The 14,237-nt window shown below is 38.5% G+C and overlaps 1 protein-coding gene across 2 annotated transcripts in view; it reads right to left on the reverse strand.

Moving 5' to 3' along the window:
* Window positions 1-14,237, reverse strand: part of CPNE4 (copine 4) — a 229,531-nt gene that overhangs the window by 75,700 nt on the left and 139,594 nt on the right. For both annotated transcript variants that reach the window (XM_051612099.1, XM_051612100.1), the window contains exon 7: window positions 13,863-13,952. In XM_051612099.1, coding sequence (XP_051468059.1) covers window positions 13,863-13,952 — 90 coding nt within the window. The remainder of the gene's footprint in view (window positions 1-13,862; window positions 13,953-14,237) is intronic.

The raw sequence follows: 14,237 nt of genomic DNA on the forward strand, positions 1-14,237 counted from the left end.
GGTTTGATACAAAATTCAAGTTAATGTAGGAACAAGGTCAGATATTGCAACCAAATACTTCTTGACAGATTTGGATCCACCTGTCTTCAACTGAGATGCAAGAGCCATTCTCAACAACTGAGAAATGCATGGAACGATTAAGCCTTTTTTATGGAAATCACTAGGAAGCAATGGAGACTCCAAATGAAAAAGAGATTCACATCATCTCTCAAAAAAACCCCACAACCCTGAAAAGAAGGAATCTCACTGAAACATCTCTGGTAGACATCTCTGTCTGTCCGTGAGATAAGTAGGGATAGCAGAGGAGAAGCTGAGCTGAAAAGCACTGGAAAGTCAAAAACAAACCAAGAGAATAATTTTGGCTCAGCAGAAAAGGACTTGAAAGTATGAGCAAAGAAACTGCCTGCTGCTTAACTGTTGTGTTCAGGGTAACAGGACTTCACACATTTTCTGTTAAAAGAAACACCACCAAGGCTTAATCAGAAAAAACTCTTGAGTTCTGAAACAGATGCCCCTCTCTAAGATGCTTATATATAGCATGTGTCAACTAGAACAACTTTTCATTAATTGCAGTGCCCCAGAGATGGGTCATAGGTGAGAAAGAAAGTTGAAAACATGGTAGTGACCTTTTTATTTCAGAGCAATTTTTTTAATTTTTTTAAATTGGAGCAGAGAGGAAGGAGAGAAAACAAGCTGATAGGCTTGATAGTTTTTGTTTGTTTGTTTGTTTTGTTTGGGTTTTTTTGTGTGTGTTTTTTTGGGGTTTGTTTTGTTTTGTTTTTTCCTCCCCAGCTGCTGCTACTTCTTTTTTATACATAAAATCACTGAGGTCCAGAAGAGGAAAAGGCACTGAGAAATTATCACTAGCATGGCAATGCCACGTGAAAAATTGATTCTCAAGGAGGGGAAGGTTTAGGCAGCTTGTTCAGCCTTTACAAAATCAAAGTACAGTATAAACAAAGTCATGTATTAAGTTGTTTTTATAAAATCCAAGCATAATTCATTTCAAAATACCAATCTGTTCATGCTCATTGAATAGAAGTATTCATGCTCAAATATGGTTATGTTTCTTCCACTGTAAGAAATGACAGTAAATGGAACATGCAGTTACTCCTTACAGTGCTGCATTCATTTTAATAACACCATCTCCTGTAGATGAAAACAGAATTTTATCACAAAGCTAGTGGCAGTGTAACTTCTCAAGTACTATTCCAAATTTACAATGTATTCTAAGATTCCCAGAATACACTCAAGATACTTCATTTTTAACAGATACTAGGTAGAAAATTAAAATGACTAATCAGCAGTCCCTTTTTATACATGACAGCTGGGAAGTGCAGATCATGTCTGTGTGAAATGCATTCTTCCAAAATATGCTTTTCTACAAACCATGAGGGGACTTGAATCAAGCACCTGAACAGCAAAGGTGCCAAGTGTGTGCTGCCTGTCACCAGAGAACATCATCCTGAGCTCACTGCTATCCAACCTCCTTGCACAGGAACAGAACTAAGTGAAATGCTACCTTTACTGGAGGTTGTAAAACATTACACAAAGCAATTGAAAAAAATTGATGCAAACCAATTGAAAAAAAAAAACACAATCAGAACAAATCAAACAAAAAAAAGTCACAGGCTTTCAACTCTCTGTTTTAAAATTTACAGTAAGAGAAGAAAAATTATCTATGAAAAGCTGTCTTGATTAGCAAAAAATAAACACAGTTGTTTTTGGGGGGACTTGTTTGATGAGCAGCCTGGGAAACTGTCCTAGATACAAATTGTTTCAGATGAACCAGAAAGGAGGTTTTGGTGAAAAAAGTTTGGATTAAAATCTTGACAAACTTTGCTTGGTTCTTTGTATTTATGCTGGTTTTGGGAGATAAACGATAAGCATAAAGATGTTATAAGCAGAGGGATGGGTGAAAAAGGGAGTGAATGCTCCCCCCCTCCTTCAGCATTAATAGGCTATTCACTAAGTGCTCTTGTGGGACTGCTATTGTAGGACTCTACTGCAGATTAGCACAGACATTTCTCTCTCTCCAGAACTTCAAGTGGAAACACACATTTAAAAGCCACGAAAGGATCCTGGCATTACTGGATTCTGTGCAAACTTTTCTAAAAGATACAGGGACAATATTTTTGAAAAATGATTAATAATTCTGGATGTTTCTGACACATAAAACTTGTATAATATATAATGGATATCCTGTGAGCAGCATAAATTGATGGATGGATAAAATATGGAAGGTGAAGGAAGGAGGTCTGTCTTGGCAACTATTAAGAGAATAGTGCTTACAAAATATACATTATTTCACTTTTCTCAGTCCTGGAAAACAAATAAGGGAACCTTTCATTGATAAAAATATGGCTGTTTTGAAGAATTAACTGAAATCTGCAGTGTTCAGGATTGTGAGGGATCACTGCATCTGCAGCTGCAATTGGGAGCCACATATCCTACGTCCAAAATATCACAAGCAGAACCAATCCCAGTACCAGCCTCTGCTAGTGCTGTATTCCTTGAAACACAAGTATTTTAAATCCAAATAAACAAACAAACCACAGCAAACTTCTGCATGCCTTTTAAAATGAAAGAGAGCTTAAAAGTAATATCCTGTACGGAAAACACTTGCTTTTACAAAAAGCCACAGCCACACCATTTGCCTATAAAGGAATGCTAGCCTATACGAGGAGTATATTTCTTTGGCTTATTTATCTTCCTCAAACTTCATCTTTACCTCTTAAACTCCTTTGAATATCTATCCTATACTTGATCTCGATCCTAAGCTTGGTGGCCAAGTCTGTCCCTCTGAACACATCAATTACAGTTTTTTAGTGGTGATCAGAATGATGTGTTGCTCTCTGTAGAGAGGCAGGAAATTAACAGCAAAAAAAATCATCAAAATCTGTCTATATGATCAGGCCCTTATTTCTATGTCATTAAAAATCAAAGGAAAGAACTCAAATGTCAACAACTTTACAAGTACATGCTTAATGCTCTGAACAGCCAGGAAAATAGGAGCAAGTCAGCACAGAAAAGCATCCAATGAGCATTATAATATCAGGATCCTGTGTTGTACTCCTGTAGGTCACCTTAAAACTATGTAGTGTTGAGAATTTAAACCTCTTAAGGAGATTCAGAGTTCAAGTGCTGTGAACAAACAGATATAGGCTAGTAAGATCACAGTTCTAAGTTTTAAAATGTGCATGAGATGATTAAAAGTATGAGTTAGTGATTTTTAATTATTTTGTGCAAGTTTTCCATATTCATAAGTCTGCTTGGAGCAGCACCCACTGCATTCTGATGAGGAACACCATCATCTCACACTCCAACACAGCTTCAGTATAGCACGAGACAAGGTTTCAGTGACAGGACATACAATAACATTGCAGCAGACTCTCAGTTTCAGATGCCCACAGTATAACTTATACTATTACTACCTCAATTCTAACCACACATGGTACCTTCTGCTGCCCAGCTCTGGCCACCAAGGGCTGGAAGGGTTTAATCTGTATGAATACCCCATGGAAATGGGGGCCATGCTGCTGCTTCCCTCATCTCAGCCAGTCCCTGCCAAGTGTCAGAGCTGGGGCCATGCAGGACTCCAAGGAGAGGGACTAGGGCTGGAAGAAGGGCTAAACTGTAGCAGAGGGATCCCATACCCAAAAGAAATTAGGAAGGTGCATAGGTTTTCTCATCTGAGAAAATGCAGATCTGTTATTTTAACAGAATGTGTGGTAGGTGAGATCACTGTTTACAGAAGGGCTAAATACATATTTCCAGTGTGAGATAAAAGTTCACACTTTTCAAGTGACCCCCTATGTACCAAGACATCTTCTAAAACATTAAAGTTAAGACACGCTTAATAGCTATTTCTGTCCTAATGCTGCCTAGAGTATCACAAACATTAATTCATAATTAGGTCCCTGAAGATAGTTATTGTAATTTTTTTTCTTCTTAAATTTGACACTATGTTCCCTGAGAATATTACCATTTAAAATACATTTATTTTATTATCTGCAATGTGTAACCATTTCTGCATGCCAGTATGTTAGTGTGTAAACTATAAAGATACAATGTAAGAGTAGAATTTTAAAGCAAGCTTTCTATTTAAATAGCAAAAATATATTGTTAGTAGCAAAGAATATATTTATTACAAGCTTTAACAACACGAGAAGAATTTCCCTCACTGTGTAATTTTCAACTTACACAGTAAAACAGATACCTGAAAAGAAACCACAGGTCTTTATGAGTTGGTTATATGTCAGCCAATGTGAGGCTTTGCTACTTTATGAGAGTCTGAAATGAGATTGTCTGGATATTGCCTTCACTATTATTTCCAGTCTCAACTGGAAGAAATGAAAAAAGGATATGAAAAACTGGTTACACTTTCATTTTCTCTCATTTTTAATATCATGAGATACTGTAAGTCACACAGCAAAATGTGCTCAAAACACAGAGGTAGGAGAAAGAAGAATTTTCTTTAAGGTATGCAAGACACTAAAATTCACTCACTACAGCATCCAGCTGCTTTACAAGGTTACAGCAAAGCCTTAATCCTGATCTGTTTTATTGAAAGCAGAGATTAATTTTATTCTGTTAATTTAAAATGGTAGCACTGGTTTCTAAGTTTCTAGAATAGCAGTTCTGCAGCTAGTACTGAGGTCTGTAGGCTGTTGAGTGCATTATCAACACAGTGATCTGAAAATCCAGAAGAATTAGATTATTTCTTCATCAGAATCCCTCATGCCCCACCTTTTAGTGTGAAACTGATCCTTATTACTTTGCTTTTCTCATTTCCAGTGCTCCCAGGGATGGGATTTAGCACTTTATCAGCTATTGCCCCGTGAAGGAACCAGACACCTCTGATTTGGATTACAGTCAGCAGCACTTATAGGAATCTCTGTTTCATTTCAGCAGATTAAGACTCACTTTCAGAGTGAAAGAGAGCCCTTCAAAACATTGCTCATAATGATGACTTGCATAATAAAGCTGTGGAAAGCCACATTTATTTGCTTTGAGTTGGACCCACAGAAGCAGTAAGCAATTGGTAGGAAGCTCACAATAAATGCAAAGTACAAATTATCTGGAGGCAATCCTCTCTTATTTGCAAAAGAGAATCAGAGAAAATGTTCTTCATATCCTCTAATCCAGGCAAACAAATTCACACACAGTATTTTTGCTTGTTTGTTGTCCTCTCTTTGCCCTTGCTTCACACAATGAATGCCCCTCATAATGTCAGGGGGAAGCTTCTTCATTTCTGTCTCAGGGCTCATGGAACTGGGGGCTCTAGTAAGAAATAGAATGTAAAAATCTCCTCTTACAGGGTGAACTCTGAAATTCAGTCTATCAGAGTCACCCAGTGGATGGGAGGAAGAATCCTGCCTATTGCTGTCCTGTCCATTTTATTCATATGTAGCAGCTCCTCAGCATTCTACCATCATCTTTATAAGCAGCCCAAGCCCTTGGAGATGTATAAGCTCTTCTGTTTTTAACCAATGTCTATCCAATGATCTCTCCCTTGTGCAGTCCACTTGCACCCCTAATTGTTGTGCCAGTGCTTGTCATTTAGCTCTTTCATCTTCAAAGCACTTCACAAACATCAACTAACCCGAATCTAGATTAATTAATCTGACAATTTGCTATGTATCTAGCAGTTACAATAATGGAGAACAAACTAATGTCTATTAAAGTCATCAGAATGAGTTCCCTTGACTAACAAAAAAGAGATCGAGCTCATTTCTTGAGTCTTTCTCGCTTTGAAATCTTCACTGCAATCTGGTATTTTCTTCCCCAACATCTTCAACTGTTTTTCAAGAACACAGCCAAGCAAAGGGGCGAGAAAAAAAATAGGAATTTGTAAGCTGAGATGACACACCAGGAGTTAAACAGCTTTGTTCTAAGGATGATCTTAAATCTTGCACACCACCTGCACAGAGTTTACGAAGACTGTCCGGATCAGTCCTTGGCATGCTCAGATAGATCAGGATTCAAAACACACTGCTGTGATTAGCAAATGCAGGAGGCACTCGTATGATAAACAGATTACTAAATTATAGATTAACCCAAACTGGCAAAACAGGGTGAGTAGTTACAGCAATTTCCCCACAATCACTGTAGACCTTGTGAAGTAGGCCACTTGAGTTCTTAATAATCAGTGTAGTGCCTGCAACCATAGGCACAGAGAGAGAACAAGGGGAACATGAGAGAGAAAGCAAGAGAAACATTTAAGAATTGTAGTACTCTAATGAATAATTTACTGGAAAAGTACATCCAATGGCATTTATTCAAGGATGTCTCAGAAATTGGTTTTTATAGTGCATCATTAATTTTGCAATAATCCTCAAAATAAGGTACCCTCTCAGAAGACTACTTCTCTGGTTAAGCAGTACACACTTATGCAAATATTTCTATTAGCTTATTAAGTGTACACCACATCCCAATATTTAAGCCTAATGTTGTTGGGTTTCTTGTGACCTCCAAGAAAGAAATTTTTATTACATAAAATTATCAGCTGCACAGTCAGTTTTATAAGAACTTATCTGGAAATTCAGAACATGATAACATCCTTAAAATTATTAATAAATAAATATTATTCAGATTATAAAGAAAGATCAGCACTCTCCAAGAGTGAGGCAATTATTCTAAAGATTCCAGGAAAATGCCCTGATCTAATGAATAAGAAATTACTTACTGAAAAAGTCATTTGAAGGCATCTCCTGATTCATATTAAAAAGATGTAAAAGCTGAGTCTCCCTTTCTAGTTGAAGACTTTTCAAAAGGACTCCATATGCAAATACCTGCTCAGCAACATCAGGGTAAGCAAGCAAGGAATGACTGGCTGCACTGGCATCAGTTTTGTAAGTACATTGAAGGGGAAAATGTAGAACTGTGCAGTTAATCAGGTATGACTGAAATAATCCAATCAAGTATATAAACAGCAAGTCTAGCCTACGTTGTAATTCAGTCATGGTGTCAGTCTCTTTCTATATGGAATTAAAAGCCCAAAGAAAACAGCAACAACAAATGAGTCTTCTCTTACAGAATATTGTGATATCCTTCAGTTCATGCTTTTGTAATAATCATTTGATACTGCTTGAATTTCCCTTTGTGCCACATGCTTTTTAAATCCCGCACAAATTATTGCTGTTGACCATAAACCGTATCTTTCCACGTAAGTGCTTCAAACACCCTACGATGGCTAAGCTGTGAAAGAATAAAAAAGCACTAATAGATTTGTCTGAATGTATTACTTATTTCTTGTCTCTTAAGCTTTACTTGGCCTTCTTCACAGGTTCTGCTCAGATACTTTCACCACTGGCTTTCAGAGATACTAAGGGCTTATTGAAGGATTACAGCTTATAATATACCTGTATAAGCAGAGCTGTAGTCAAGTATTAAAGGTCACTGAAAGCTTATTGATCTAGAGAATGCTGCAGTAATAACTCAGAATACAAAAATAATCACTGCTATTTGCTTTTCCTTAATTCACAATGGAGCAGACAATTGACTTACAGACCTTTAAGAAACCTTTTTGATGATCCATCATTTTGTGTGAAAGATTCACTACTTTGAAGAAAGCAGAAGGAAACATGGTTACAGCTATCTGAGGGAGACCCAACCTTCCACCCCACAAAATGACATAACAGACTCTCAGGAAGAAATTATAAAATTAATAATATTTTAATAATTTTTTAAGTTAATACAACTAAAGTTATTGCCTGTTGCCATCCAGCATAACATCAAAATCTTTCTTGTAGGCTGTGGAGCTTCATCTATTAATATTGTAAGCAAGGATCACATTATGTAACAGTATCAACAAGGCAGAAGTGGCCCTGCACATATTATTAATTTAAGCAAAGTGTGGATGTCTCAAGAAGACCTTGTTAACAATGATGTATATCAAAAACGTAAAAAAATCATGGCCTATGAAAATTCACACTGGAAAAGCTAATGTAGTGCTGTTTATAAAGATCTTTGTATGGAAATGAATTGGAAAATATTCCTGAAGGCATCTCACTAGTACTAGAGCACTGTAGACATACTGGGGCCTACAAGCATATACAGATAGACCCCTAAGCAGAAAAAACAAGCATATAATTCATGGTTTGAGACACGGCTGCTTTAAAAGATCAGATGGACAGAGCCAAAGAAGTCAACTGGACATCAGAGAGAATGGGCAAGACTGGTAGAACTTGGTTTTAATGTCATTAGAAGTGCAGAGGAAGAGGCAACTTTCTCATGGTTACTCAAAGGTAAGCAACAGGAACATCTCAGGTCTACCTGCTGCCAAGAGCCATTCATTTACACAGAGGCCTTACGGCCTGACCTCTGTAAATAGCCGTGGTAACCACAGCTGTGGGTCTCACTCATACCTGTACATGTATAAATGTCATCAGGACCATCACCCGTGATCTGGGCTAGGCAGGAGTGAAACAATAAACAAACTGGCAGCAATGATAGATTTGTAATATACAGATTTTTCAAAGGTAGAAAAATACCTCATGGTCATCCTTCTTTTGAAAATTTCCCCTGTGTGGGTAGAAGATGGAAATTATTTTCTATATAGACACGACGCATGCTTACCCCTCTCCTTGCAGCTTCTATTATCACTTCACATGCAGCCATGTTTTCCTTCCAGGTTTTTTTTGCCTCTTTTCCTACTTTGCCTTTTGAAAAAAAATTCTTTCAGTGACGTTCCCTGTACAACCTCAGGAAGAGATACTCTTACTCTATGCCATGTGCACTGTGTGGCCTGTGCCTCTAAAGAACCTTCTTTCCCAAGTATTACAATACCTAATACCTAAAGAAAAAGATACTATTTTTCAGTGTACATTACCAAGACTCCTCTAGAAAAGGAGGAACCCTACAACTATTAGAATGGATGAGCAGTAGATGATCCCTACCAGAAGACACTCAGAATGCAAGACTGTTTCAGACAAACCTCTGAAATGAAACCTGAATGACAAAGTCCCACAATTTACAGCACCTTCAGCATAGCAAAAAATCTGCTCTCAGGAAGATTTTATCCCTCACTCAGATTTGTCAGTAATTACTCTTGTGAAGTGAATCTCTTTACATATGAAAAAAGGAATGCACTACTTTTGGATCAAAGAGGTACTTTGTTCACTTCAAGACATGCACAAACTGTCTGTACTGACAGCATTAAAAGAAGTTATGACCAGCACTGAAGTGTGACCAGACTTCTCAGATGGTTTCAATGTCTGGGAAGAAAATCTCAGTAGGTTCATAAATCTAATATATCTTTTTCATAATAAAACCTAGAGCAGCAATAATTGCAATAAAGTTTTAAAAGGCATCCTGAGAGGAATAAAAAAAAATAAAATAACTGCTCTCTGCACTACAGCTAAATAAAGCAAAATTAGATTTTTTTTTTTTAAAGCCCATAAGGAGTTCAAATTAACACATTTTGTAAAGGATGCTAGCAAAACACTTTTGAGGGAGACCGTAATTATTGGTTGCTTTTATTTTAGTGACCTTGCTTATCTTATTTTTCTGAACAGACATTTTAAACAACAAAGTTTCAAATGCCCAAACTGCTTTGGGTGCAAGACTCACAAACAGCAAACTTTTGTAAGATAAACTGAGTTGGTCTATGGTAGTTTTTCTTTGCTAATCCCCCTTCCTCATAAAACAAATCAGACCACTAAGTTCATTGCCTGTGTGATTTCAGTGTCAGAGATGAAAGGCCAAGACTTACAAGCTCCAAACAGTCTACAGAGGGAAGCCAAAGGCAGCAAAAGCTGTAAAGTGTCTGCTGTTAAGAAGTCTCCCTCTGTTTGACAAAATCTCTACAAGCTGACATTTCCCTCTAAGCATTTCTGGTGCCTTCTGAAGGCCTAACTTAGATTACACCTTTCAGAGTAAAAAAGAAACAGCAGGTACAGGTACAAAACTACCCAGCCTTATGCAATTACTGTTCACACTGATCAAGCAATCCTGGCAAGAAGCTGATGTTCAGCAAGGCAGCTGGAATACACTGAATGTCCCCATATTAAATATGGCACAGGGAATTCTTCTAACACTTAGCAGCAACATATTGCTATATACTTTATGAAGTGAAACAAAGCATCTAAATTAAAATATTCCAAAATACAGCAGGGTGAAGACTGGAAGGCTTAGTCAATGTAAATAAAAGTATAAACATTCATACAGTGCTAAATCCATCAAAGAAACTTCACCTCTCTAATTCTTACGATTTCCACTCTTCTGCCTGTGCTGCCACCAAGTTCTTAATTTACAGTCCGTATAGAAAACAAACAGAATAGCCATCTGATCAGTGCAATAAGCTGTCTGTCAAACACAAGTGATTTTGGGGGGTTGGCCTACCATAGCAGCCTTATCTTACCCCTAAGAAAAGGTATAAAGGGCCTGAATTTTAAAGAGGTTCAAGTTTCTTTCTTATTTAACAACCAAAATTAATTAAAAAATATTTCTCCAGCCATGAATGATCTGCTTCAAATCCTACTACTTTTTTACTACTTCTAGCTCTTCTGCAAATGTCTGAACTGCAGCCTCAGGCAAATACTCAGGTATCTGAATCAGGGCCTGCAAGCACTTGCACACACAATTGAAAACATGGATTCTTAAAAAAACCCCTAAAAATCCCACAGAATCAAGACTATTTTGAAAAGTGTCAATAAGTTCACAGGATCCATTTTGCCCTACTTCTCTTCTTCACCCATTCCTTCACTGACTTTTCTTCTTCTCTACAGGCAGTCCTAAAGCACTATTCTTACTCCTCTTCACTTGTCTCTCTTCAGCCTACCTTCTGGCAGCAGCATCTACAAACAAATACAACTACTGTCTCTCTGCTCAGAGCTCAACAACCCTCTTTATACTCAGATCCATCTTCTGCCCAAGCTGAAATCTCAGCATTCCTCGTATCTTCTCAGCTAAATTTCAAGTAAATTAAAGCACGATTCACCCTCCAGAACAACATTCCACTATCCTTATGGACTTGCCACTTGCTTTGACATTCTAGGCATCAGATTTTACTTGCATCTCTTCCAGGTTTCCTCATCAAAGTGGTATAAAGGCCATATATGCACAATATGGTGAAGGCAGTGCTGTCCTAAATCTGCTTTTCATTTGAGCTGCAGAAATACGATCCGTCTTTTGTCTTGCACCTATATGGGGGCAGTACTATTGGATGTTACTCATTTCTACTACAGCTACCTCAAGAAGGAGATCCTGTAAGGACATGCACAACTGATTGCTCTAAGTGACGGATACATAAGCTGAGAGATAGAAAATCTGGGGCCCTGTGCCCAGGAAGAGGATGGGTGCAACCTTCTGTATCTGGTTATGTAAGGTGCACCCTCAGAGAGGCTGCACAACACAGATAATCTGTCCCATTACATCAGTCTCTCAGCATCTCACAATTTGAGTATACCATGTTCTCCAGCACTGCTTCTTTCAGCTCTGCCCCCTTTCACCTTTGCAGAATGCTGCAGTACTCCCACCTACTTTAACCATATCATCTCTGTCTAGATGTTCCGCCAGTGACTCGCCCTTCTCTAGTACATCAAAGAACTGCTCATTCTCCCTTTCCAAGCCTTTCATAGCTCACTTCATTCAAAAGCAAAAGCTCAGCTCCCAGCTCTGCCTGAGCTGTGAACTCCCCAAAGAAGCACCTTCTGTGCTTTTTCCAGCACTTCCCGTTTTTTCATGAAGTAGCAGCCCAGGTGATAGAGGTGCCAATGGAGGCCCCAGCCATGGCAATGCTCCTTGTCCTTGACTGCCCTTTGAGTCAGTCATGTTACTTCCTCTGGCGGCTAGCTGCTCTTTTTGTTTTTTTTTTCTTTTCCTCTCCTGGAGATCTATATTGTTTATACAACATAGTAATTTGCTTGTCTTCTGTGTTTCAGGCAACTAACTTACAGATATTTAATCTAACCAGGAAATTTATAAAACTGCAGCCTCCCAAGATAACAGTATAATCCTGACACTTCACATTACTGTCATCCTACACATGCTACAACAAATAATTCCTCCATTTGCATTAGAAATCCTCTTCAGCCAACACTGTTAATTTTGCTTGCAGTTTAAAATGGAGGTTTTTATTTCCCTACATCTCATTCTCTATTTGATCTGCTACAACTCAGCTTCAATCCCACTGGACATACCAAACACAACTGTTTTTTTTCACTAAGGGGTAGGTGGAATGATCTTTCACAACTGCTTCCCAGTACCACCTGAGGAGTTGAGCTTCCTTCCAACATACCACCTGTCACAAAAACATCGGTCTGGCCTCCAAGTATCCTCTGCTCCATCTACTTCATCCTTCACTTTTCCTTGCTACATCTCTCATTGTTTTCTCAAGCTTCCTTGCTCTTTTGGTACTTCTTTTGCCCTTAGATTCATCTTGTTTGCCCAACAGTGCCACAAACAACATAAACAACGTATTAAGATAACCACTCATACCCGTGTCTTCGTGCATTCCCAATACCATGCAAACATATACATATAAACACTGTGTTGCTGCCACTGTTGTTCCATAACAACAGTGTTGATTTTGCGAAGTTACAAATCACAACCAGCATGACTAACATAAATCCAAGCATTCATTGGATTCCTTTTTACCTTTTCCACCCATTTGTGGCATGCATTGTGACATGTAGACATGAGGCATTTTATTTTTTCTATCTGCACAGCACACATCCTGCAATATGTAAGGAGTGAAAAATCACAGAAGCTTATGGGAAGGAAGGGACCTCAAAAGATCATCTAGTCCAACCCTCCTGCCAGAGCAGGATCACCCAGAGCACATCACACAGGAAGGCATCCAGGCAGGTTTTGAATGTCTCCAGAGAAGGAGACTCCACAACCTCTCTGGGCAGCCTGTTCCAGTGTTCTGTCACCTTCACATTTACATGAAACCTCCTATGCTCCAGTTTGCACCTGTTTCCCCTTGTCCTGTCACTGGACATCACTGAGAAGAACCTGGCTTCATCCTCCTGACACTCAGCCTTTACGTATTTATAAATGTTGATGAGGTCACTCCTCAGTCTCCTCTTCTCCAAGCTAATGAGACCCAGCTCCCTCAGTAATCACAATATTGCTTCTGCAGGGTTGTGCAGGTATAGTGGTGAAAGAAGAAAGGTTTGCAGGGAGAAGGAAAACATTTTCTTAGACAATGTAGAACGGTAAGAAAAACAAACAAAGAGACACGTTTTGGTCCAATGTCCTTTCATCAGGTCCAAAAGGCTGAATAGACACTGGGTACAGTGCTCTTTGTTCAACTTTTTTTAAATTTAGTAGTAACCTTAAAGCTGATTAGAAGCTATGAACAACATGATTCAGCCTTGATTTAACCCAAATTAGCCACAAGAAGATTATTTTCTTCTACACAAAGCTCCAAGTTCCCAACCATCTGCCTTTCTGCTGACTAGTAACACTGTGATTAATATGGCATATGTCTTTTTGTGGCCACCCCATTCTTTATGTATAACAACATGTCTCATAACTCAGTGTTTCTTTTACAGAGGGTCTCCAGACATAAAAGGGATGAAATAGTAGTTAAAATGGTGGCAGGGCTGTCACTTCCCTTGCATATACTTTCACTACTTAGATGATGCTGGGGTTCAAATTATCCAACTAATTGGCAAAAACAGTCCCATCATTTCTTGAGGTTACTGTAAGAAGTATAGAACATAATCTACTGGTTTCAGTGGATTACCACTTTTTTGCATTCTTAATTTGATTGTGGTAATCATAAAGCAGCTGTGTGATCAACTTTGCCATCAAAGAAGCGGGCTGTGCAGAGCAGCAATTTTCAGTTGAAAAAAGGAGACAGTTTTGTTTTCTATGAGTAAAACTATTAAAAAAGAAGGAATGATTCTGACCTTTAGCCTGCGGTCCTGGTCTCCACTGCAGAGAGAATTTACAGACACCTTAAAGGTCTTCCAGGCTGGATTTAAGTTATTCATCACAACCTGTGAGTGAAAAGAAAGGAAAGGAGCCCATAACATTTGCACATCTCCAAACAGAATGCCAAAAGGAGCAACAATTTTCAATACAGTATGTTTACCAGAAAGAGAAGAAAGCAGAATTCAGCTGGAGGTTTGCAGAACAACATACATGGGATATATGCCCTTGAGTGACCTGCATTTTGCAACATTTGTCCCTCTGGAAAGGCCCAGAAGCACAGGTGGGAAACAGACCTACACACAGATCATGCTGCAGAGATTGCTCCAGCATTGTCATGCCTCAGCCTGGGC

Source organism: Apus apus, chromosome 2 (genome assembly GCF_020740795.1).
Source record: "Apus apus isolate bApuApu2 chromosome 2, bApuApu2.pri.cur, whole genome shotgun sequence".
Taxonomy (NCBI): Eukaryota; Metazoa; Chordata; class Aves; order Apodiformes; family Apodidae; genus Apus; species Apus apus.